Source organism: Ruditapes philippinarum, unplaced genomic scaffold (assembly GCF_026571515.1).
Source record: "Ruditapes philippinarum isolate M1 unplaced genomic scaffold, ASM2657151v2 ctg4766_1_1_1_1, whole genome shotgun sequence".
NCBI lineage: Eukaryota > Metazoa > Mollusca > Bivalvia > Venerida > Veneridae > Ruditapes > Ruditapes philippinarum.
The window spans coordinates 37,288-64,945 of NW_026854678.1; the positions used below are offsets into that span (position 1 = coordinate 37,288).

General features: G+C 33.9%; 1 protein-coding gene across 1 annotated transcript; it reads right to left on the reverse strand.

Annotated features, from left to right (window-relative positions):
• Positions 1 to 610: 610 nt before the first annotated feature.
• LOC132740732 (uncharacterized) lies at positions 611 to 17,007 on the reverse strand. The gene is made up of 3 exons (XM_060728698.1): positions 16,946 to 17,007; positions 11,007 to 11,077; positions 611 to 6,114 (listed from the first exon to the last, which is right to left on the reverse strand). Exons 2-3 carry the CDS (start codon positions 11,056 to 11,058, stop codon positions 3,356 to 3,358), a joined length of 2,811 nt encoding a protein of 936 aa, XP_060584681.1. The 5' UTR covers positions 11,059 to 11,077; positions 16,946 to 17,007; the 3' UTR covers positions 611 to 3,355.
• Positions 17,008 to 27,658: the final 10,651 nt, after the last annotated feature.

The window sequence follows — 27,658 nt, forward strand, 5'->3', positions numbered from 1 at the left end:
TCACAAAGTTATAGCCAATTATAGGAGAGATGAAGTCATATTACAAAATTTGACCTTGAAGGTCAAGTTCATTTCTGAGTCAAGGTCAAGGTTCATTTGCTCTACTACAACAGTTGTTGAGTCGAAGAATGGACCTTTCCAGTTTTTCGTAGCGGAACCTTTAGCCACACCTTTTCTATTCATTTCTAGGTCAACTGCTCACAAACAGTATCACAAACAAAACCATGTGTTCTTTTGTGCAAACGAGGTCAACCAGTGACTATGTACTATCTCAGTATAGCAATTGGATAACAAGTTAGCTAATTTACATAAAACTGTTAACAGTGGAAAGGTCCATGGAGACAACTGACTAAGAAATGGAAAAAGAATGGATGGCAAAATTAATGATTGTAGGAATACATAGATCTTTTTTTTTTTGGAAAATGTCAAGCTAGAAATACCTGAAAAAGGCCATGAGAAAATTGGTTAACTTGCTTCAATGCAGTGAAAAGGTAACAAAAAGATTAGTTGGTAACAGCTTGATGACAATAATGCCATATCAAATTAACCACTTGACCATTTATTAAGTTTTGGTGCATCATTATACACAATGTACAAACAAAGAACATGATACATCAGATATGTCTTTTATTTCTACAGTTTTTACTCAACAGGTCACTATTACAATGTTTAAATATCAGAATCAGTACAGGTCTAAAAATTATACAATCAAGCAATATAAAGTTTCTTAAATTTGAAGCAATTGTGCCAGTTTGGAGACCACAAAATAATGCTCTTCTGTCCTACTCATACACTTTATTTCACACCTTTATAGCATAACATGAGCCACAGACAGGTGGGGACAACACTTGATTTTAACTTTTCTAAAAGCAAAAAGATAAAACAAGAAAAATAAAGAAAAAAAAAACTAGATTTTCCTTTTTTTATTTCAATAGGTAGGTCTAGTCCCACTTGTTGTTTTGTCCAAGTATGAATCATTACCATAATGTCCAATGATCAATTTTTCATTTGAAACTGTTCTCATGGTCCAATTTTCATAGCAGTAAATCAAAGGACAAGAAGAAGGTCAATTCATCAAAATCTAGGTCAAGTGATATCAAAGTTAAATTCTATATCTGAAACTGTTCACATTGTCCAAATTTCATAGCAGTAGATCAAAGGACAAGAAAGTAGGTCAATTCATCAAAATCTAGGTCAAGTGATATCAAAGTTAAATTCTATATCTGAAACTGTGCACATTGTCTAAATTTCATAACTGTACATCAAAGGACAAGAAAGTAGGTCAATTCATCAAAATCTAGAGCAGCCAATATCAAAGTTCAATTTTACATTTTAAACTGTGCACATGGTCAAAATTTCATAGCTGTACACTGAAAGAACAAGAAAGTAGTTCACTTGGTCAAATTATCTTGGTCAGCTGTTATCAAAGTTCAATTTTACATCAAACTGTGCACATGGTCCATATTTCATAGCTGTATATCAAAGGACAAGAAAGTAGGTCACTTTATCAAATTATCTAGGCCAGCTGATTATCAAAGTTCAATTTTACATGTAAAACTGTGCACATGGTCCAAATGTCATAGCCATAGGAAAAGTATGAGAATTTCATTAATTTAACCTTTATAAAGGTCAATGTCATTTATGAATGAAGGTCAAGTTTAGTCTTGTCTACTTGAAGGTCTTGTTTCAAGGATTATTGTGGCTTAGTACGAAGGCAATACATCAAGAACTTAAAAAGTTAAAATCAAAGTTAAAGTGTGCAGACTGCTGTATGGTAATGCTGCCATTACTGTAAAGATACCTCTTTTTTCCTTTTTATCTTTTAAAAGGCAAGCTTAAAAATAAGAACAAGAGAGAAATATACACTAACACTGAATACACTATATATAATAACAGTCAAAATATCACAATTTAAAAATACAAGCATGTCATTCAAAGTTGGTTAGTGAGTAATTTTCAATTTTTTAATGTAAATTAGTAATTTAAATGTTTGACAAAAAATCTCCCTTTTTGGCCTTGAGTCTAGCCCAAATTTCAACCACTAAATGAATGTTTCTTATATTCTATGATCAAAAAGCATTTTTCTTTCACTAAATTTCAACACAAGCCAGGCAAAACTGGGTGATGCTCCACAAATAGGTTTTCCACTTTGTCACAGTGAAGTTAAGTTTCTTGTTGATATCTCTTATAGTTTTAGAGCTATGTCCCAGACAAAGTTCAAAGTGTAATAATGGAAAAGGGTAATAACTCAAAATAAGGCAAGGCAGAGTTATGGTTCCTATGCATTGCACTTCTACTTAATAAAATCTATCTACCTACTAAGTTTCTTGTTGAGACCTCTTGTTAGGGCTGTCATTGATTGAAAATTTTGTATCGATATATATCAAGAGGCAAATATTAATAATATATCGCTATATCGACTTTGACAGTAGATACAATAAAACACTTAAATATGTGTTATAAATTGGGATCATGGTGTTATGCATGCTTGTATTAGACATTACAAATACTACAAACTAACAGAAAGTTTTTTTTTCTGTTATTTTTGTCACTGACATTAGAAAATGGAGTTTAAAGTTCAAGTTAGACAAGAAAACTAGAAAAAAGTAACTTCTCTTATTAGGTAAAATAGAGAGGTATATTCACTTACAGAAATAATTTTTTTAGCTTGTATCGATATTTGAAAACGTGTATGGATATTATATCGAATAATGAATATCGATGATATATCAATATTGCGATATTCAATGACAGCCCTACCTCTTGTAGTTTCAGAGTTATGTCCCAGACAAGAAAAAGCAGACAGACAGATGACAGACATTCCAAAAGTGCCAGTCCTATGGACCTGACAAGTAAAATTACATTTGGACCAGGAAAAATTCTGTCCGAGCTGATCCCACTGTCCTGTAACAATCTAAAGATTTCACATTTAACTTTTACATTAACTATCTTCAAAATAACATTAAAAATTAAAATAAACACAGTAATTATCAGTACAAGTATTACATATTCTATGTCAATAATTTTCATAAATAAATTTACCATAAGTTATTGAGAAAAAAACATTAAAAAATTTAGTTGTTATATCGCTATTACAGTACAGCATGTGAACGAATATTTACTTCTGGTTGGAAAATCACTAGTTTTTGTGAATACAAGAAATAAGTGTTTTACGCTATTTTATTCTGATTTCCATTCGGTCCAAGGAAAACTGAATCGGTCTAGTGATTCTTCCAAGATTGCCTGACCAAATGTCCAGTTACGTCAAAATACTTTTCAAAATGTTTGCAGACGGACAAAGCAACGAGTATATGCTCTCCCTTTGGGGAATATAAAAATTACTATAATGTTGTATTCACTGCCTGTGCTTGTCTTTCTTTTTTATCTTTTTTGTTGAGAATGACAACCATGCCATATCATCTCTTACCACTTTAAATAATTTCTTCTGTTTATATAAATACTGTATTGCATCAATTTTCTTCCTGCTTTTCACAACCGTAAAATTTATATCCAGAGATATCTCCTCACCTTCAGCAGCTATATAAAGATAAACTGTCGACACGGACACAGTGTGAGGAACATCTGGTAGAATGTCAACAAACTTCCGCCATGTTCTCAGGTTCATGATCACACCATACAGACTAATGTGCTTCAAACTCTTCATCTCTAACGGAAGCTGGATTATATTGTCATGTAACCGACACTGTGTTAAATGAAGTCTATTTAGGTTGTGTAACAACGGTAACACTGTACACAGCTTGCTGGTAACACCAGAATGAAATAGTTCAGAATTGGTAAATTCTGCAAATAAGTCAAGTTCTGTTAATTTGCTAGCTGTTCCAATTAAACCAAAAACATTCATATAGTTGTCGTATTTCAAACCACTAAATTTAAATACCTCAAGGTTTGAGGCATCAACGTTTGTCACAGACACGTCATTGATGTAGTTAATGTACTTCAACTGAGGATGATTTGATAAATTTACGTCATGCTGGTTCCCACACTCACAAGACAAACATAAGTATATTCCTTCAAGGTGACTGGTTCCTTGTAGAAACTCGCAAAAGGAAGAAGCATGTTCATGATTAAGTGTCATATGTGACATCTTTATTGCTTCAAGATTGATCATACTAGGTAGGTAGTACACTACAGTTTTACACACTGGATAAAACATAGTCGTAAACGGAGCACCACAAACAGACAAAGATTTTAATGTTGAAACATTCATTTTCATCATTTCTGCAACAGAACTGTTGACCACATGAAGAATTTGTTCATTATCGGGTGTACTTGGTGTACACACCTGAAGCGCCACTAGTCCAGATTTTATGCTGATCTTTTCAAGGTGTTGGAACATTGGTAAATACCTGAAAATGTCACCATTACGAGTTGTTATACAGTCATCTATAGATAAAGTTAGAGATATAACTGATTCAAGAGCTATTTGCTGTCGATCAATACTTGAACAAACCATATCAAAATTCCTGCTATTAATAATCAAATCTCCCAGATAAAATCTAGGATGACTTCCTACAACACTTGCATTGCATTCTTCCACCGAGTTAAAAATAAGATCTTGCAGATCTACGACACATCTATCATCATTTTCCACTGTTCTCCTATACCCTTGCACACATGAATCTTTAAAACAAATATCATATATGCATTTCCATACATGTGTTGCTAATCTAGGTTCTAGACCACAAAGAAAAATGAAAACATTTGACACCTCTAGTATGTCATCTAAAGTTGAACGTTTCTTGAAAACATCCTCTACAAACTGCATGGACTCACTTTGCAAATCTACATTTTCTAAATTATTTAATAAACTTAGTTTATTTTTGAAATTGACAGCAATACACACTGCTGCCATAAATTCATGCATTGATTTATGAATGAAAGAGAACAGTGATCTTGAAGGTTTATGGGCCCAGAAAATTGGACATGTATCTTCCGATAATATTCCAAGTACGACACACCTTTCTTTAACATCATCCTCATAAAGATCTAAATCAAGCAACACATCGTCATAAAATGTCCATGAATTATCCTTTGTGGGCCTAAAAAGTGTCTCATAAGCCATCCGTGACAAGTCATAAATGAGATCACTATTTAATTTACATATCTTTTTATCTGCTAAATATTGAGGGAGATCTACAGGCGGGGAATCATCTTCCATTCTTTGTTCTCCATTACCTGTTGATTTACTATCATTCCAGATAAAGAAAAGTTCCAATATACTAGTATATACAGAACATCTTGTGGACCTATTGAGGTCATCATTAAGCCAGAGGCATATTAAATGTTGAAGTATTAGTGGGACTTGTTTTAAACCTGCCAGAGGCTTCTTGTCCAGCTTTTGTTCAAAGGCACTAACATCTTTACAAGGGCCTGTTGAGTTCTGGCTCAATACAGATAAAGTTCTGTACAACAATTCCTGTTCATGTTTCTCATTAATTTTGAGTTTTAATGTTACGTCCATGTCACTTTTACATACAACCAGAGTTCGAATCTTCCACGGCCGAGACGTAGTTATAACGGTGTAGTCCTTAAAGCAGTCTACTTGAGGCAGACCTTCAGTCTGGAACTGATTGTATGTTTGCGTATGGGGGAACCATTCATCCAACCCGTCAAGCAATATGAGAAGTTTACCTGACTCTTCATCAATAAGATGTCTGAGAATTCCTGCATTGTATTCCTTAAGAAGCATATCTTCAATTGAAATTACCTGTTGAAATCGTCTCAAAGGGATGTAAAATAAGAAATCAAATTTCTTCATTTCTTTTATACCATCTAATTCATCTTCTACACATGGAGTCTCACTGTGTGCCATACACCAAAACATTATCAATTTTCTACAGAAAAAACTTTTCCCAGTACCAGCTTCTCCAACAAGATAAATATATCTTTGACGATCTTTGCCTTTTGTAAAAATTTCTGACATTGATATAACTTCAATATCTTCAGTCATTCCACGTTTGCCGCTGATTTCTCTAGTGATAGTTGGTCTAACATATATATCATTGAAGTGACAATTTGGACTTCCTGGTAACGGAATGACAGGCACTTGAAGGACGGTCTTTTCATATGTTTCTATCAGCTTGGTCTGCAATTCTGTAAAAAAAAAGAAGAAAAAATGTATAATTAATCAAGTAATCAAGAAGATGTTTTTGTTGATTTGTTGATTTTTCTTTTAATTTTGGTTGGGTTTTACATGTACTTTTCACCTACACTCTTTAGGTCATATGATGACGTTCCAGCTTTATTGGTGGATGAAGACCTCATCCATCATTTCAAGCACAAACATGCACCTGAGTAGAACCACTGACATATTGTAAGCTAAATGGATACCTATCTCACGTGAAAGAATCTAAGCGTCTGACAGTCATTGAAAAAGTATTATGAGCCGCGCCATGACAAAACCAACATAGTGCGTTTGCGACCAGCATGGATCCAGACAAGCCTGCGCATGCGCGCAGTCTAATCAGGATCCATGCTGTTCGCTAACAAACCCTATAACAAGTATAGAAACTGATACCAAACAGCATGGATCCTGACCAGACTGCGCGAATGTGCAGGCTGGTCTGGATCCATGCTGGTCGCAAACTCATTATGTTGGTTTTGTCATGGCGCAGCTCAAATTTTGAAAACTTATATTATTTACAGTAAAAAAAATGGAGAATACAATGTACATGTACATCATTTATGCAACATGGAAGTGGTTTACACATAATGTTGATTAATAAGCACAGTTATATTACTTTTAAATATGGTAAGAAAATTGTATCATTGTAATTATTTAATAATGATCAACAGAAAAAACTAGATGCCCAAATGCAACATGTCGTGCCCGCAGTCACATATGACCTTGAGCTTTGACCTTGTCAAACCGTTCTTTGGCTAGACATGCCATCTCATAATGTTGAACATTTGTGCCAAATAATTTTATTTTATTTTAAGTTATGGTGCGTACAAGCTGTTTCATTACATTTTTTTTGCATTTGACATTTAAGAATGACCTTTGACTTTGACCTAGCCACACAATTCTTGCAATATACATGCCATCTTATGATGTTGAACGTTTGTGCCAGGTTACTTGAAATTCCACCTACTAGTGATAAAGTTATGGTAAGGACAAGCTGTTTGAGACCATTTTTTTGCATTTGATTACCTTGACTTTTGACCTAGCCAAACAGTTTTTGTGTGCGACAGACCATCTCAAGATTTTGAACATAGGTTATTTGAAATTCCACCAGCTAGTAACAGAGTAATGTTGCAGACAAGCTGTTTCATTTGACATTTAAGTATGACCTTTGACCTAGCCACACGGTTCTTGTGCACATGGCACTCCATCTCATTATTGTTAACATTTGTGCTAAGTTATTTGAAATTATGCCAACAAATGACAGAGTTACAACCTGGACAAGTATGATCCAGAGGGACGGACAGATCCATGTACATACACTGAAATACCATTGTGACAACTATGTCATGCTTTCTGCAAGCAGACTCAACAAAAATTGACAATACATCAGTACTGTTAATATCAATATTCAGGGCTCTCGTTTGGGGTAAAATTTGGGGCTGAGTATCTGCCCCATTCCCTGACCAAAAAAGTGTGTTTTTCGGCCCCATTACCCCACCAAAAAAGTGTTTTTTTCCCCTAAAACCGAAAAAAATTCCCCTTAAAATTAATATTTAACGGGCATAAAAAATGCCGATTGGCGAATATATATTCCGCAAACCGTGAAATGGCAACCGGAAATTAGTGCGTATTCCACGAACGGCAATCGGAAATAAGTACGTATATATATAAATAAGACGTTCCGGACAGTTTTTAGCATTCCGAAATGGCGCATAATTTCAAGTCTTACCGGAAAATAAAATTCCCCCTTGAATGAAAAATATTTGAAAATCATGCAAAATCCCACCCCTGCATGGACCCTGGCCCCAGTTTCAAAATGCTAACGAGAGCCCTGATATTAACAAATCCCAAATCTATATTCCTGTTTCCAAGCACCACTAAGCAATGCTACAATTCATATAGGAGAGATTTACCAGTGGCCAATATTCTAAAATAGAATTGCTGATAAGCACTGACCATAGCAACCGTTGCTGGTCGTACATCCTCTTTGTACTACCTAGTCATTTTACATAAGAAACCTATGGTGTGTATGTCTATTAAGAAATAAATATGAGCTCTGTTTCAATAAAGTAGAGGTTTTGATGCTAAAGCATCATTAGTCCCCGAACAGAAAAATGATTGTATTATCCTAAATTCAAGAAAATATCAGTTAAATGGTTCATGAATAAAGAAAAGATTAACAATATGTTGAGTAACTATTTATTTACAATAAAGACATATGTGAAACAAACTTGCTTAGAAATATTGTCAAGAAACTGTTATCATTTTTTAAATCAGCAAAAAATAACGTACACTTAATTCATCGTAAACTTAATTCATCGCGAATAAAACAGGTGATTGAAAATAATTAAAGTAAAGCATTAACATTAAGCTTGCAAAGTGACTGGGAAAATATGTTTAATTATTGTAAGAAACGATGCAATTCTATTGTACTTTTAAAGGTACTGACTACAAAATTATATAAACAAAACAATCTTTCTTATCTCATATTTCCTATTTATTTATTTTTTATTGAAAATAAATAAAACTGTAGGGAAAAAAAATCTTCAAACAATTATAAAAACTGTAGGCAAAAGAAATATTCGAACAATTATAAAGACATTGTTTAGATATTTGTTATAATATGTGGCCTTAAAAAAAGTTATAATTATTTAACGATATCAAATATATAATGCCTAGCTTATAAGTATGATATAGTTTTAGAGGTGTATTTATCATATCTGCCTGATCCCAGATTTTTTTCAAACCACAGATGTGACACATGACTATTTTGAGTAATTATGTTGCCTTTTCTTTTTTATATTGGCTGCTGTAAACATGTTTAACTGGGGATTTTGTCAACTTTTTAAATAAGTTAAATTTATCCCAAACATTTTCAAATGTCACCTGTTGGTCAAACACCATTTTAACAGTCAATCTTTTGAAATATAAAGTCAATTCAGCTCAAATTGACTATGAAAATATGAGCATAATGTCACTTTAACTTGCTAAATACTTAAAACTGAACATGAACTAAGCATAAAGTTTTAAATAATATTTATGTTAACAACACTCAGTTTTGGGTCTTAAGCATACATTTAACAATGGCTGAAATATAATACCCTTGAATCATAAAACATATTTACATTGACAGGGTGAAAAAAGGGAAAATGAAAATGAAACAAAACTGAGCAATTAGCAGGCATATTTCACATAAAAATGACAATTCATAGATCACATGCAGCGAGTTGTTTCAAGATTGATATAGACATAAAAATTAAAGTACATGTAGATGTTTAGCAAAAATTAAACCCTTTATAACATCACACTTATCTTATATATAAAATATATCAATACTATTTAGAAAATAGTTGTGTATTTTTTTTCTTCATTTTGAATATTACAAAAAATATATGTTCAGATAATTCTGATCTTTAAAACTATGCCCCAGGAACATCATCTTATGTTAACTTTACAGAAAATGGTATCATTGTTTACATGTTGTTTGTACGACCTTCTAAGATTGTGTGTATACGTAGTCCACACAGCAGTTATCAGTGACGTGGTGGTAAATCTCTCCAATAGCTAAGCTCCAGGCTATTAAGTATCAGAAGATAAAAATGTTTTTTGCATATAGTCCTTGTTAAATTAGAGTTATACCATATTTATAAAAGTGGTGCAAGAGTTAAGACCCTTGTCATATATCATATGATATGGGCAATATTGGGAAATTTCAATATAATTATATGACAAATACACAAGAAATAAAGAAATAGAATATCATAAAAATTTTAAGCGAAAAGGGGGATAATTCTTGAAATATTTTTGTAAGGTGAGTCCAGGTAAATAGACCGAGCAAGAACTATGGGATAGCTCAGTCCGTAGAGCTGTGGTACGGTATTCCGAAGTTCCTTGGTTCGAGTCCGGGCCAGGCTGCACATTTTTCTCATCCTGTGACATATGGTTGTGAAGACTAACCATTAGGGCTGTGCATTGCCATTTTTTCTGTCACGATTCATATCACGATACTTGTATTTCCAAACTATGCGATTCCCGATATGTATTGCATACTTCGATAAAATGCAATGCATATTGCGATTCTTATGTTGCGATGCGATAAGTATCACAATACTGACTATCAGACTTTATCTATATAAAAAACTTGTTTACAGCATAATTACGAATATAATATAAAACTATTACAATAACAAAACAATAAACTCTTCAACTTGTTATTATAACTTGTTTTCAAGTTTTGATCTTTCAACAATTTAGTTTACTTATTACTTTAGGATTTTTACTTTTTATTTAAGGATTAAAGATATTTTTCATTATATCATAACTATTAGTGTATTGCGATACTTTCCCGCTATATCGATGCATCGGGAGGTGAAATATGTATTGCATCCCGATATATTGGAATTTATAATTTCATTACGATGCATACATTAAGGACAGGGCAGATCGCGATGTATCGAAGCAACGATGAATCTTTACACCTCTACTAACCATGCTCTACAGTATACTGTTGCTAGCTCAATTTTCATATTTTTACCTTGTAACCCCTTTAGCTTTATTTTCTGTTGGAAAAAACAATTCTGTGTAATTTTATCTTATAAGTGCATCATATCACTGTTCAGCCTTCTTCAAAACAGTGTTCAGAGAATTATTTATAATGTATAATTGATGTTTGAAAAGTTCATTTTTCACCTTAATTCTTTTGATATGACAATTATATCAAACAATTTATGTAAATACTTCAGAAAAGCTTAAGGCCACTTTAATGGTCTCTAATTTAAAGCTGGGCAAATCCGTTACACAAACTCTGAAGGTGAATCATTAAAATTCAGCTTGCTTGGTTACGTACTGAAAATATAATTACCTGATTTGGCTTGCTGGTATACAGCATGTTTTTGACGTGAAGAATATGCCATCTTTAATTTTTCTTTATTTCTGTAAAATTAAATAATATTGTTAAGCATTTCATATGTATTAATTTATCTTCATCTAGTATTTATTTTCTTTTAAAATCATTTACTGAAGATGATGTTTTACAACTTTTAGTTGGTCACTCATTTGGTCATATCTTTGTCTGTAAATCTGACATTCTCATACAAAAAAAGCAATTTTTGGACATCCATAGAAATAGTGCAATTTGTACGTAGAATTATAAAGGCTTGCCTGCCCTGAATTTTATGTCATTCAATTTCATTCACCCTAGCATTTCAATGAATTAAATCACATCATGTACATATCTGTGCGGACACATGGTACTGTAGTGTAGACAATTTAGGTAATTTTGATACCCTCCTTGACGAGCCTCAGGAAAGTGTTAATATAATCAAAAATAGTCAAACTAGAGTTTGTTAGTTATGAGAAGAACATAGCTGTACTGTGTCAAATTTTCAGGTCTCTAGGTTTGAAATTATGAAATCTTTATGGAAAAATGTTCAAAATGTGTCCGGTTGATGGTCCCTGACCAGTAGAGGCGAGATATTGACCAGACACGAAAATAAATTTAGTGAGTATTAGTGTTGCCCTAGACTAGTAGATCTAGTAGTGGCCTAGAAGGAATTTTGGTAAGCTGAACTTGTATAATACTTTATGTTATATACAGTCGCTTATAAAAACTCTTAGAGCTTATGATGTACTGTTGCAAATTTGCCAACTTCACTTGAAACAAGAATTTGTAACAGAGTTACCAACGTCCCCCGCCTCGGGAAATTTTATATGAAGCATAAAATTGTGCTATTTCAAAAGATTGAGGTTATAATGGATCTCAGGACATTTACTCCAAAATTATGATCAATGCAAATGTAACAATAAATTTGTTAAAAAAATAAAATGAAACACGGAATTTAAAAATCTATCATGTTAAGATTTGACCTCTTAGTGTGACCTTGACCTTGGAGGTAGGGGAGCAGGTGTTGTGCATGACATAACGTCTTATTATTGAGACTATTTGTGCCAAGTATTTTCAAAATCCCTTGAACTATGAAGAAGTTATAGATTGGACACAAAATATACCCTTATAATAACAGACTATGTAAATCTTTGATCTCTAAGTGTGACCTTGACCTTGGAGGTAGGGACACAGATGTTACGCATGACATATCATCTAATCATTGTGACTATTTGTCCCAAGTATTTTCAAAATCCCTTAATCTATGAAGAAGTAATGGACGGGACAAAAAATATACCAAATAACAGACTCTGTTAACCTTTGACCTCTAAGTGTGACCTTGACCTTGGATGTAGGGGTGCAGGTGTTGTACCTTACATATTGTCTTATTATGGTGACTATTTGTGCCAAGTTATTTTAAAATCCCTTGAACTATGAAGAAGTTCTAGATTTGACACAAATATACCTATAACAGACTATGTTAATTTTTGACCTCTAAGTGTGACCTTGACCTTGGAGGTAGGGATGCAGGTGTTGCGCATGACACATCCTCTTATTATAGTGACTTTTTGTGCATAGTGTTTTCAAAATCCTTGGATCTATGAAAAAGTTATGGACCGGACACAAAATATACCCTGTAACAGACTATGTAAGTATTTGACCTCCAAGTGTGACCTTGACCTTGGAGGTAGGTGACTGTTTTTTGCGCATGACACATCGTCTGATTATTGTGAACAATTATGGCAAGTATTTACACAATCCCTTCATAGATAAGAAAGTTATGGACCGGACATGACATATACCCTCAAATAGACAATGTTAACCTTGAATGAGCAAGTACGACCTTGACCCTGAAGGTACGGATCTGGTTGTTGCGCATGACACATCCTCTTATTATAACAAACATTTGTGCCAAGTTATTTCAAATTCCTTTGATAAATGACAAAGTTATGGACCGGACACGAAATATATCCTGTAACAGACTATGTTAATATTTGACCTCCAAGTGTGACCTTGACCTTGAAGGTAGGTGACTGGTTTTTGCGCATGACACATCGTCTGATTATTGTGAACAATTATGGCAAGTATTTACAAAATCCCTTCATAGATAAGAAAGTTATGGACCGGACACAACATATACCCTCAAATAGGCAATGTTGACCTTGAATGAGCAAGTGCGACCTTGACCCTGGAGGTAGGGGTCTGGTTGTTGAGCATGACACTTTGTCTTATTATAATAAACATTTGTGCCAAGTTATTTCAAATTCCTTTCATAAATGACAAAGTTATGGACCGGACACGAAAGTGTGACGGACGGACAGACGGACGGACGGACGGACAGACGGACGGAGCCTATTTCTATATCCCCCTTTTTTCTTCGATTTTTTTGCGCATGACACATCGTCTGATTATTGTGAACAATTATGGCAAGTATTTACACAATCCCTTCATAGATAAGAAAGTTATGGACCGGACATGACATATACCCTCAAATAGACAATGTTAACCTTGAATGAGCAAGTACGACCTTGACCTGAAGGTACGGATCTGGTTGTTGCGCATGACACATCCTCTTATTATAACAAACATTTGTGCCAAGTTATTTCAAATTCCTTTGATAAATGACAAAGTTATGGACCGGACACGAAATATATCCTGTAACAGACTATGTTAATATTTGACCTCCAAGTGTGACCTTGACCTTGAAGGTAGGTGACTGGTTTTTTTGCGCATGACACATCGTCTGATTATTGTGAACATTATGGCAAGTATTTACAAAATCCCTTCATAGATAAGAAAGTTATGGACCGGACACAACATATACCCTCAAATAGGCAATGTTGACCTTGAATGAGCAAGTGCGACTTGACCCTGGAGGTAGGGGTCTGGTTGTTGAGCATGACACTTCGTCTTATTATAATAAACATTTGTGCCAAGTTATTTCAAATTCCCTTTCATAAATGACAAAGTTATGGACCGGCACACGAAAGTGTGACGGACGGACGGACAGACGGACGGACGGACAGACGGACGGAGCCTATTTCTATATCCCCCTTTTTTCTTCGAAAAGGCGGGGGACAATAAAACTTATCTGACATGTAACTTTGGAACAGTTGGAAATATCATAGGAACTCTGGAACAGGACCGCATATTGTGGCGCATAAATCCGAATCCGTACCGGCTTTATATATGTTCTTTGTCCGACCTTTGAATATCTTTTCATATTATGCGAGCGGGTTGTCTTTAATTATCTAATCTCAATTTAATATAATCTGCTAATTTAAAAATCAGTCAAATTAACGGTTCATTGAAACAAGAGGGCCATGATGGCCCTGAGGTCGCTCACCTGTATAAAGGCACCCGGAGCGGGACCAGTTTAAACCCCAGGGCTTTTATTTGAACAAACTTGGAGAACACCTATTAGAAGATGTTTCACAATGTTAAGTTTTGACTACACACATATAATGAAAAACAATGATCTACCCCCCTTCCCCCCACCCGGCAAAGCCAATTTTAATCCAGGGGCTTTTATTTGAACAAACTTGGTAGAAACCAATAAGAAGATGTTTCATGCTAAACATCTAAGCTCTAGTTCATTGGGTTTTTTAAAAGAAAATTTTTGCTATACACATATAAGGAAAATCAATGACACCCGGGGCGGGGCCAATTTTGACCCAAGGGCTTTTATTTGAACAAATTTGGTAGACACCCATTAGAACATGTTTCATGCTAAATATCTTAGCTCTTAACTCTTTCAGTTCTTTAAAAGAAGATTTTTTAAGTTTTTACTATATGCATATAGGGAAAATCAATGACCCCCTGGGGCAGGGCCAATTTTGACCCCAGGGCTTTTATTTGAACAAACTATGTAGACACCCATTAGAACATGTTTCATGCTAAATATCTTAGCTCTGGCTCTTTCAGTTCTTTAAAAGAAGATTTTTTAAGTTTTTACTATATGCATATAGGGAAAATCAATGACCCCCTGGGGCGGGGCCAATTTTGACCCCAGGGCTTTTATTTGAACAAACTTGGTAGACACCCATTAGAACATGTTTCATGCTAAATATCTTAGCTCTAGCTCTTTCAGTTCTTTTAAAGAAGATTTTTAAGTTTTTACTATATGCATATAGGGAAAATCAATGACCCCCTTGGGCGGGGCCAATTTTGACCCCAGGGCTTTTATTTGTTGAACAAACTTGGTAGACACTCATTAGAACATGTTTCATGCCAAATATCTAAGCTCTAGCTCTTAGGGTTTTTTAAAAGAAGATATTTAAAGTTTTTACTTTCGGTTGCCATGGCAACCAGAGTTCTGCATGGAATTAAATTCTTTGAACAATTTTTTAAGGTGACCACCAAAGGAACATTCCTGTGAAGTTTGGATGAAATTGGCTTAGTGGTTTATGAGGAGATGTCATTTAAAGTAAAAGTTTACGGACGGACGGACAGACGCCGGACGAAAAGCGATCACAAAAGCTCACCCTGTCACTTTGTGACAGATGAGCTAAAAAGAAAAGGAGTGACATCCACCATTTACCGCAACATTCGGCGTAAGTTATCCCCCTTGATATGCTTGATTTTTGTTTTAATTTTTCTAGTAATGAATACCAGATGAGTGGTTAAAATATTTATCTATGGATAATTTTTTCAGTTAGGCAAAATCAGTTGTTCCATATTACTAAAGTGTCTGTTTTCTCCATGTTAACAAATCAAAACAAGAATACACCCGTTATAATGCCGCCTATACATGTCAACACGTGTAAAAATAAACCGTGAATGTTATATCTGGACGATACCTGATAGTTGACAAAAATAACGGGAACAAAATTCTGAAAAAATAGTAATCAATTGTAGCCAAAGGGGAAAAACTCATGCCGAAAACGTTGCGGCGAATGGCGGATGTCACTCTTATAATATCGATACCATAAAATTTGACCAGTTTTTAAAGAGACAGATTGGGTTCAATTGATAATATATTTTTTGAGGCCATACACTGGGATAATACTTAAAGATATTTAGATGTAGCAGAAACGTTTTTAAAAACCGTTACACGATCGAAAATATGCGCCGCAATCTGCGGTTTGTTCTCGAGTTCCTATGGGGGCAGGGGACATATTCGAATGATGGCCCCGATCAAATTTCTTAATAACTCAGACATGGTGTTTTGAAGGTACTGATAACTTCTGATATTTCTCTGTCATTGTAATTCTTTCTTGTTTGTGTGTAGGAAATGAGATATATTTTTGGGTTTTTACCCGAAACTAAGCATTTTGGTAGCTTTGTATGTATTTCTGACTCTCCGAATGGAGGTGAAAAAGTTATAAAATCAAGCTTTGACAGTTGGCCCCAACAAGTAAGAAATTTCAGATAAATTTTGTGAAAAATCTAAACGTATGACAGACACTTTATTTGTCATTTCTGAAAATGCCATAGCTTACACTGCGTGTTACTGATATTTTTAAAGGAATCGGGCGGATTCTGGAGTATGCTGCACCTTCATGAAGATTGCCTATATTGGTATATTTTAGGTGTGATTTTGGCTGGGTGGTGGTAAATATAAATTGCTGTCAGTCATTTTTTGAAGGAGCAATGCATGCAAACTATTATTTTCTTCAATGTATGTCATATATCATTGAATAATGCTGTGCAACTGGTTATCTGCCTGTGAAACAGATTTTGAAATATTTGGAATTGTGTTTCTGGTCACACTGAAATACAAAATTTTTCATTTTTAGGTCCCCTGCCCCCTATGGGAAATATCTACTCATAAATTATTTTCTACTTTCGGTTTAAGAATAGATATAAAATAGATCTAGTTTTATTTTACATAGGACATGCCGTCTCAAACCTATATAGCATGTAACAAAAAGTGAATTCAACGCACAGTATTTCAATTTAACGAGCTATAGATCAACCTATATACCGTAATTTCCTCAAAATTTGCGAAATGTTTGACCAGGGCTAACCTCAGCCATCTTAAAATTACTATTGCGCATGCGTTAATTCAATCGGAACGTCATCGGCTATACTGGCGGAAAGGGCCGAAAAGTTGCGGGATATTAATCGACGGTCTCCGGTGGTCTTCAAAGATATGTAATAAAAAGCACAAGAATGATCAATGTCGATATTCAAAAACGCCCCATGGTATTTCGTAATCATTCAATGGGGGTATTTATGACTGTGATATGGTCTGTGGAGTTGTCTCCCTTAGAGGCAAAAAATAAAATTTAATAGTCTTTTGTGATTCTTTTAGAATGGCTTTTCATGTATTTTATGTTTGTGTTTTACGTTTTATATGTAATTTTATTTATATATGTAAAGATGAGACTGAAATAAAGAAAATATGACTCCGCCTACTAACTGTGAGAATATTGGCGGCTTTAATAATATTTATAATTATATTCATATAATATTTATAATATATTCACACCATTCTGTGTCATTAATTTATGACCTATACTATAACCAAACAAATATATCATTCATGTAATTATTTCTAGGTTTAATTTATGTTGTTAATTATATAAAATATCAGAAAAGCTTTTATTATGCATTGTTATTAAACATAACAGTTCTTCGTCGCCAATAAATCAAAAATATACAGAGATATGATGTTGTCATTGTTATGAACTTGTGTTTTTTTAAATTTCTTGCACGTCCTTCTTTCCGTTATAAAATTAATGTGATCATATGATCATCAACGATCACTTGATTAATGATTTTAGGAATAAAATGACTATACATCCAGTAAGATCCTAGTTTTGTGCATATTTGCATCATAATTTGTTATCGAAGACACTTTGAATTTATCCTGTCTATCTTTACTAGTCTTTTTTACTTTTTAATTACTTGCTTGTTAAATATTTAACTGAATAAGACACATTCGAATATGTATCGAATAAAAGTTATTAAAAAACTTGCAACTAAGAAATATAGTCATTAAATCAGTTTTCGTGTTGGAAAAACTTAAGAACTGTTTCTGATGCATAACAAACCGAATATTAATTTAACAACAATATGTAATTGTTAATACTTGCATTTGGATATCAAAATTGGAAGACTTAATGGAAAAGTTAAGGCTGCACTATTTTATAAGCACACGTTAGCAAAGCACAATGATTGGCTACAGCAATCGAACGACATGAAGCGTCCTGTGAACGTTGCCTTTGCCTAAATTGTTGATCTTTATTCTTGTTATTTTTTACACTAAACCGGCGTGGTGCATGACATCTGTTTGTCGTCTGAAGGCTTTGTGATTTCACTGCATAAAAAGTGAAGTGTAAACAATGTGGATGATTATCGTGGAATAACACTTATAAGCAGTCTTGGTAAACTCTTACACGAATGATAAATAAAAGGTTGAAACTTTGGCCCGAAAAATATAATGTATATATAGAAGCACACAGGGCAGAATTTAGGGCGAATATGAGCACTGTAGATAATATTTTTGTACATAATGGCTTAATAACCCATATTCTTAATCAAGGGAAACAACTTTTTACTTTGTTGACTGTACAAAAAAGCTTTTTATTATGTAGTTCGTGAAAATCTTTGGTTCAAATTGACACAGTTAGGTCTTAGAGGTGATATTTTCAACATTGTAAAATCAATTTATGAGTCTGTTAAGTCTAGAGTTAAGTATTGCAATAAGTTAAGTGATGAATACACATGTTTGCTGGGCGTGAGACAAGGGGAGTGTTTATCTCCCTTTTTATTCTGTGCGTTTAGGATCCAATATAATGATGTAAAACAGTTATCATAATGTGTTTAATATTTTAAGTCTATAAATAAAAATATCGACAAATTCACCAACAGTTACTGTCGGCGTAACGCAGTAGGTAAAATTGTCTGGTACATTTTTAGTTACATATCAATGCAAGACAGCCGGGTTCGGTCCCAAGAAATTATGTATAATTACACTGCGGATGATCTCGTGACCATAATCGTACAATGGGCTCATAAAATGGCGGCCTAAGCGCTCGGTAAAATCAGTGAAATTGAGGTAAGCATACAGTTAACGTTAAAATTATATGTAAAACTAGGCCGCACGGAACGCCTGTATAAAAACCACGTACTGTTCTGTTAATGGTTACTTTGTAGCTCTCTCTGTTTAGGCCTGAAAGTCGAAAAAGTTGTATTGGGCGATGAGTACAATAGCCGAACAGGTACTAAAATACGTTGTTTTCAGTTAAAGAAACGCATTTTGAGCAAAATTAGTAATGACATCTTGTGCACAATTGGAATTTTACCCGTCAAGAACAATTTCCATCCTTTGTAAAGTTGCATAACGAAGTTGTGCATCTTTTTAAAAACGAGTACAATGGCCGAACAAAATTTAATGAGTACAATGGCCGAACGATTTTATTGCCTGTCCCATTTCGTAAAATTTTTCATTGAATTATGCTTGTTTCTCGCTTCCTGTCTTTGAAATCATACAGAAGTGATATTTGAAAGTAAAAAATAGGAAGAAGTATTAAATTAAATGAATTCAATTTGCTTGCTATAAATTCCCATCTTAATAGTATTCTGCTTTGATAACACTAGTGTACAAGGTATTTAAAATACAAAAATAAAATACAAACATGTACATTATATAGAATTTATTTTACCAGCAAAATATATGTTTCAATTATATAAATAAAATTGTCAATTATTTTTGAAATAAAGTCAGTTTTTCTGTTGTTTTTTTTTTGTATTTCAGACGTAGAAAAAGTGGTTCTTTTAAATGAAAAGCATGTTTACATATAACTATGGAATATATGTAATGTATATATAAGATTTTAAAATTGTGCTTATAATATCGTTAAATACTTCATCACACCATATTAAGTAATTCAATATCGAAATTTCTTATGTGTTTATTTGCTGCATTATGACAAATCGTATAGAAAACGATCAGCTTCATGTCGTCACGAGCAGGTACACAAGGGGAAGGTACTCATACATGCTGTGGGACATGGTTCCTAAGTTATGGCAAATTGCAAAGACATTGGTTTGTAAATTGCATACTATACATGAAGTACATAGCTGTCTGGTATTTCTACATATGGCTTGAGTGGCTAAGATGGAAAGAACACAAAGAAATGGTTACATGTAAATAAAGAAAAGCTATTAAGAAAAAGAAATTAGATAAACCTGGAGCAATATTTTGCCCCATTATCTGCTATAAGCAGCGACATACAATGTACCCTTTGTGTTGAGAAATAAAGGCATTATATATGTTCTTAAATAGGTCGAATTAAAGTACAAAATTTCTTATGAGGACAAATATTATGAAACCCGGTTATTATAGCTCCAACACCGTTAAACACAACATTGGAGCTATATTTACATCCAGAAACTGATAGTTTTACTAAATTCTAATTTGTTTCGGTTGTTTCATATCAAACAACCATGGCGGAGCAAAAGTCAGTGCGAAGAATGTGGCAGTTCGTTTGCGACAAAATCTGAACTTGAGCAACACAAGTTATTTCATGCAAACCCACTCTAACTTGCAGCATCTGCCCAAAGCTATTCGAACTAGGGCAATGCTGATTGGCCACCTTTCTTCCCATTCCGGCAAATAGAAACACAAATGTACACATGGAAGAGCCTACGTATATAGTCAGGGTTTGAGTAATCACTGATCAAAGTGTGTGATATCAAAGCAATTTCAGAGAAATTTGTTTGTTCTTGTCATTGTCACAAAAGTGCCTCTTATTAGGTCATCAGACTTTGTTTTGACCATATCATGATATCTTTGTCACGTGCAGAAACGTCAATTAAGTTTATTGAGTGAATAACTTGTGTTGCTTAATCAGATTTTGCCGCGAGCTGACTGCCTGAAACGGTGTTGATCTGCAATCGTTGTTTGCTCTGAAACAACTGAAACACATTAGAATTTTAGAAATACTATCAGATTATTGATGTAAATATGGCTTCCATGTTATGTTTAACGGTGTTGGAGCTATTATAACCGGTTTCATAATATTTGATCTCATAAGAAATGTTTTACTTCAAATGAATCCTTTTAGGAACATACACATGTATGTAATGCGTTCATTTCTCAACACACAGGGTACATTGTATGCCGCTGCAAATAATAGGGCAATATATTGCTCCAGGATTACCTTATTTCGTTTTCTTAATACTTTTTCATTATGTAACCATTTCTTTGTGTTCTTTCCATCTTTGCCACACAAGCCGTTTGTAGAAATATCAGACAGCTATGTACTTCTTGTATGATATGTAATTTACAGACCTATGTTTTTGCAATTTGCCGAAACTTAGAAACAATGTCCCACAATGTGCCTTCCCTTGTGAACCTGCTCGTGACGACATTAAGCTGATCGTCTTCTATACGATTTGCCATAATGTCGGCATATAAACACATAAGAAATTTCCAATTCCTGTAAAGATATTGAATTACTTAATATGGTTTGATGAAGTATTTAACGATAATATAAGCACAAATTTAAAATCTAATATATTCATTACATGTATATATTCCATAGATATATGTAAACATGCTTTTCATTTAAAGGAACCACTTTTTCTGCGTCTGAAATATAAAAATAAAACAACAACAACAAAAACAAATAAACCTGACTTTATTTCCAAAATAATTGACAATTCTATTTATGTAATTTAAATATATATATTGCTGATGAAATAAATTCTATATAATGTACATGTTTGTATTTTATTTTTGTATTTTAAAAACTTTTGCGCTGATGTACCCGTGTGTTATCAAAGCAGAATACTACTAAGATGAGAATTTCTAGCAAGCAAACTGAATTCATTTAATTTAATACTTGTTCCTATTTTTCACTTTCAAATATCCCATCTGTATGATTTCATAGACAGGAAGCGAGAAACAAGCATAATTCAATGAAAAAATTTACGAAATAGGACAGGTAATAAAATCGTTCGGCCATTGTACTCATTAAATTTGGTTCGTCCATTGTACTCGTTTTTAAAAAGATGCACAACTTCGTTATGCAACTTTACAAAGGATTGAAATTGTTCTTGACGGGCAAAATTCCAATTGTGCACAAGATGTCATTACTAATTTTGCTCAAAATGCGTTTCTTTAACTGAAAACAACGTATTTTAGTACCTGTTCGGCCATTGTACTCATCGCCCAAAACAACTTTTTCGACTTTCAGGCCTAAACAGAGAGAGCTACAAAGTAACCAATAACAGAACAGTACGTGGTTTTTATACAGGCGTTCCGTGCGGCCTAGTTTTACATATAATTTTAACGTTAACTGTATGCTTACCTCAATTTCACTGATTTTACCGAGCGCTTAGGCCCCATTTTATGAGCCCATTGTACGACTCTGGTCACGTGATCATCCGTAGTGAATTATCAATCTAGTAAGAATATATTTTTTTCTTGTAAAGATTATTAGTGCTTTGTTATTTTTTTTATTAACGTCTCATTTCACTTTTGTTTTTTAATGTTGCTATATTTAACTGATACGGAATGCATACATGTACATAAATTGTATTAAATATAGTTAAGTTGGCACGAAAAACTTGTGCACTGCAAAAGTACTATGACTACTATATATTACACATTACACAGGATAAAAATCATTATTTCCGGTATATCTAAATTTTTCGATATTATTGTCACAGATTGAAATTATTTGGTAATGGCAGCTGTGGCTTTCCATAGTTCTATTTTAAGCGGAAACATCGTGCACGCTCATTTTTATTCGGTTGCGTTTAGTTTTTATCCTATACGTTTAACTTCCGGTATTGAATCGGGCAATATCGTGAACACTGCCTGGTCACTCGTTCTTTGTTGTATTTGTCCAATTGTTTTGTTTGTTGTATATGTTTCTATGTGAGGAAGATACCCATTGGTTCTTTTAAATATTCTTAACTTCTGCACACTGTTTGCTTTTCCTGTCCCGCTCACTCTTTAAGCCTCGGTCTCACTTACTCCCGGCAGAGCCCAGGACCATCCCGGTAAGTTACCGGGATGATCCGGGACGATCCGGGATGAAATTATTGTTGCGGTCACACTTACCCCGGCAGCACTACGGTAGTTCCCTACTAACCACCCAGGATGCGCTCCGGATCATCCAGGCAGAGCCCAGGTGAAGCTACGGATCATGCCGGTGCTTCCCCGGTCGTTCCCGGATGACGCCGGAAGAGCCCCGGTTGACCCAGGCAGAGCCCCGGTCGATCCAGGCAGAGCCCAGGACGATCTAGGCAGAGCCCCGGTAGAACCCCGGTGGATTGAAAACGCCCGAAAATGATAACATTGATACATAATTTGTATTTAATGTAATATCTGTTGTTCCAGAATAGTAATTCATGATGATTTTCTAAAAAGTCCTTATGCCATACTGGATAGAAGGGAAATGGAAAGGCTTTTGATACAAACAAGTGCAATCATCGCAAATTGTCGTTTTTCTTTTGAAATGAACCGGGGCTTTGCCGGGGCTCTACCGGGATCAACCGTAGCTCTACCTTTATCCTCCGGGGCTCTGCCTGTAGTTACCGGGGCTCTGCCGGCATATACCGGGGCTCTACTGTAGCTCTACCGGCTATATCATACCCCGGATCATCCCCGGTTTGTGCCGGCAGAGCTACGGTGCTTTCCCGGTATAACCCCGGTCGTTCCCGGCAGAGCTAAGGATGAAGCCGGCAAAGCTATACCTTCCCGGATCATCCCGGACCACCCCGGTGATATTCAATATTTTATTCCATCCGGGATCGAATGCCGGATGTTCCCGGATCATCCCGGATCATCCAGGACGTTGCCGGCAGAGTTACGGATGTACCCCGGTTGTTCCCGGTCGTACCCCGATCGTTCCCGGATCACCCCGGACGTCTACCGGGGCTCTGCCGGGATGTAAGTGAGACTGTAGCTTTACAGTCATCTCTTACGAGTCAGACGTATAGTAAAACTAGTTAAATTTATTTAACATACGATCTACTGTTTACTTTACTTCAATTTGTATTGAAATATTATTTTATATAAATATCTTGATACAGACGCTGTGGTTAGAAATAATATTAAAGGTAAGATATTGATTTTATTTCTTATTTATGTATTTTTGTAATTTCTTATTTCGCGTCGATTGTGTATATATTGTTATATCATTGTATTTTGTTTTTTATATGTAATGTATTTGTAAGATGTATAATTATTTTATTATATTTTTAGACCATTTTTACTTGGATTAATAAATACATCGAACATACGCCCAGAGTTTGTTTCTATCCAGTGTAGAAATATTTTACCCTGCGACATTATGACAAAACTGCCTTTATATTCCAATTCATTTGCATCTAATGTAAAAATAAAAAGATAGGAAAAGAAAAAAGGTTAGACAACTTGTGAGGAAAATTTAATTTGTATGGCATCCTAATGACTTAACCAACTTTGTCATGGAGACTTTTCAAGTTCTATTTCTTCTCTTGAATCATATTCACAAGTTTACTTGTATACCTCCAAAACATAAGTTAGAATTGTTCGATAAGCTTGTATCCCCTATCTTGAACTATTGTTTTGAACTTTGTTGTTTTTCTATTGAGAAAGTACATTTGCAATTTTGCAAAATATTACATGGTGTAAAAAGGTCTACACAGACCGATTTCATATACGGCGAGTTAGACAGAGTATATTTTAAAACTATACAATTAAATGTTTAAGGTTATCAAATATTGGTCACGAATTTTGCAAGCAAACAAAACAAACATGTTTTATTGTTTATAATTTATTGAAGACGGATGTAGATTTGTGTCCAAATAAAACAAATTGGTGTACATTATTAAAAGATTTACTATGTTCTCTTGCATTTGTTGATTCGTGGATTTTTCAAGGCGTTGGTGATACCGAAATGTTTATGTCTATTGTTCAACAAAGATTAAGCGACCAATTTATACAGAACTGGAATGCAAGACTTAACCAATCAAGTAGGGCTCTATTTAAAACACAATTTCATCATTCAGATTTCAACCATATTTGGGATGCTTTAATATTCATATATTTTGTCAGTCATTTATTCGTTTAAGGGTATCATCTCACAGATTACACATTGAAGCCGGTCGATGACCAAAACCCACCAGAACACCTATTAGTGATAGAAAATGTATAACATGTAATAAGGTAGAGGACGAATATCATTTTATTATTGAATGTGTAATGTACATTGATATTAGGAAAACATATATTGCCAGAAAATATTGGATACGGCCTAGCGTATAACTTTGTAGATCTTATGAACTCAGAAAATAAGAACATACTTAAAAACTTAGGAATATATATAAACAAAGCCTTTATTATTAGAAATACTTTGCTATATGATTAATAACGCAAATCTGTCCTGTTGTAATGTTCATGTTGGCATAATATCCATATGATTTGTCTTGCACGTTCGTTTCGACAAGACAGATATAATCATGGAAAAAAAATTAATATGTTGTTGTATATAATTATATATAATATGTTTTCTATTGGTATAAAAGTCATGTTTATATGAATTGAGTTAGCTCGAAGGTCTCAACGCAACTATACTTAATATGAATATTCAAATCTGGAAGCAAAGTGATCCCTTGGAAGCATTAATCACAACAAAATTACATGAAAATTGCAGACTCGGTTTAATTGAGTCTGTACATGAGGGATAATGAATAAATGCAACATCTCCAACGTCCCCTAGCACCGGCTTGAGCGGTACTCAATTCTCACTTAATAGTGCTGGTATCAATGATCCCGAAGGACCAGAAAAAAACACTTTTGAAATTGGACTTTCGAAGTTTCAAAGATAATCCAAATGATAAAGATTTACTACATTTATGAAATCCGCAATTGATTGATTGAATTGACTTTTTAGGATATGTGTATAAACATAAGGACATTGCGTTTATATGTATTACAGATCAATAAATATACAACAATTTTAGCACTAATGGTACATGTTATGTATGTTTTTGTATGTATTAACAATTATATTTATATGTGTATGTATGAATATACAAGAGACCTATAAGTTAGTTGTTCAAAGATCAATTTTTATATGAAAGTGTTCATTATGTAACTACTTAAGAAAAAAATTCGACTGATATTTACTTTATCAATCAAAATTGATCTTCTCCAAACCTTTTCATGATATATTTTTAAGTCATACACTATTTTTATTATTATTATTATTTTCTTTAAACGACAGTTTTTTGTCATTGTACAGCCTTAAAAATGCTCATTTACAGTTTCTGCTATGGCAAACAAATTTTTTCTTATATCCTCATACCTTGGACAATACAAAATAACATGTTTCTCATCTTCAATGCCAGTCTTACAGATTGGACAAATTCTTTGGTTTAAAGCTTACCTTTCATATCTGCCAGTTTCAAGTATATAATGGGGGCTACCCCATATCGAAACTTTGCAAATGCTGCTGTATGCTTATTCAGAAGGATAGCGGTTACATATGTTGCTGTTTCATTCCTAACTTATACTCTTGGTGTCTATTTGTTTCGAAAGTTCACAATATTATTTTTCTTTACATTGATTGTCATATGATTTGTGTCACACCATATAAAACAGTATCTAACATGGCCTGTCAATTTTGCTCACTTATTGCCAACAGTACTACATATAATAAAATTGATAAAAGTTTACCCACTTCAAGTTCTATTCCTAAATCTAGGGAGTTTATGTTGACAGCCAGATCAATTATATAGCAGTTAGATAACACCGGGGATGAAATGCATCCTTGACGTAATCCCAAATCAACATCAAACCACTGTGAAGTGTAACCATTCAGTCTTATACATGAACTTACACAAGAATATAGAGACTAAATAACATTTAACATTTTATAATTCAATCCCATCTTAAATACATGTTCCCATAATATTGAACGGTCAACTGTGTCCTAAGCCCTTTAAAACCTATAAACGCCGTAAAAGAGCTGAATTTCTTTTTTAACTGCATGCGCAGTGAGTGGGGCCAAACCCACCCATATGCTGATATTAGTGCCTTCAAAAAGGTATGCCAAATCTTTAGAAAGGAAAGGGCTTAATCTAAATTAGTACTCTTTGCTGAGTAAAAATGTATATGTTCTTTGTATACAGATGCCTCAGACAAAGTAAAAAAATATTTTTCATATCGATTCTGCATTTATAAAGTTTAACAAAGCTTAAGTTAACTCAAGGTCAAACAATTTCCTTGCACAAGGTAAAATTTCAACAATCTGAGAAGCAACTACATCAGCTTTCACTTTTTAAAACAATATTTTCATTTCGTTTCATTTTTTTTTTTTACCATAATGTTTTAATTGTTGCCACGGGCTTTTTGAATTGTTTATATCGAAAGCAATTTAATCAGGAGAAAAAATAAATAGACATAGCAGTTTTTAATTCTTTGAACAGAATTTCTGAATCTACATTATCAGGAAAAAAAACCATCTTGACAACATGTTTTCTAAATTTATAGAAATAAGACTTTTAATGTCTTGTTTTGATAATATATAAAATCTCAGATGACATGCAAGGCATAGTTCTCTGTTTAAGTCTGACTTCTTTAACAAAGACATGACATAAATACTATTAAAACTAAGAAGTGATTATATCATCAGAATAAAAAAACATTTACTCCGGTCTTTTTTTATTTTGTTTTTTCAATA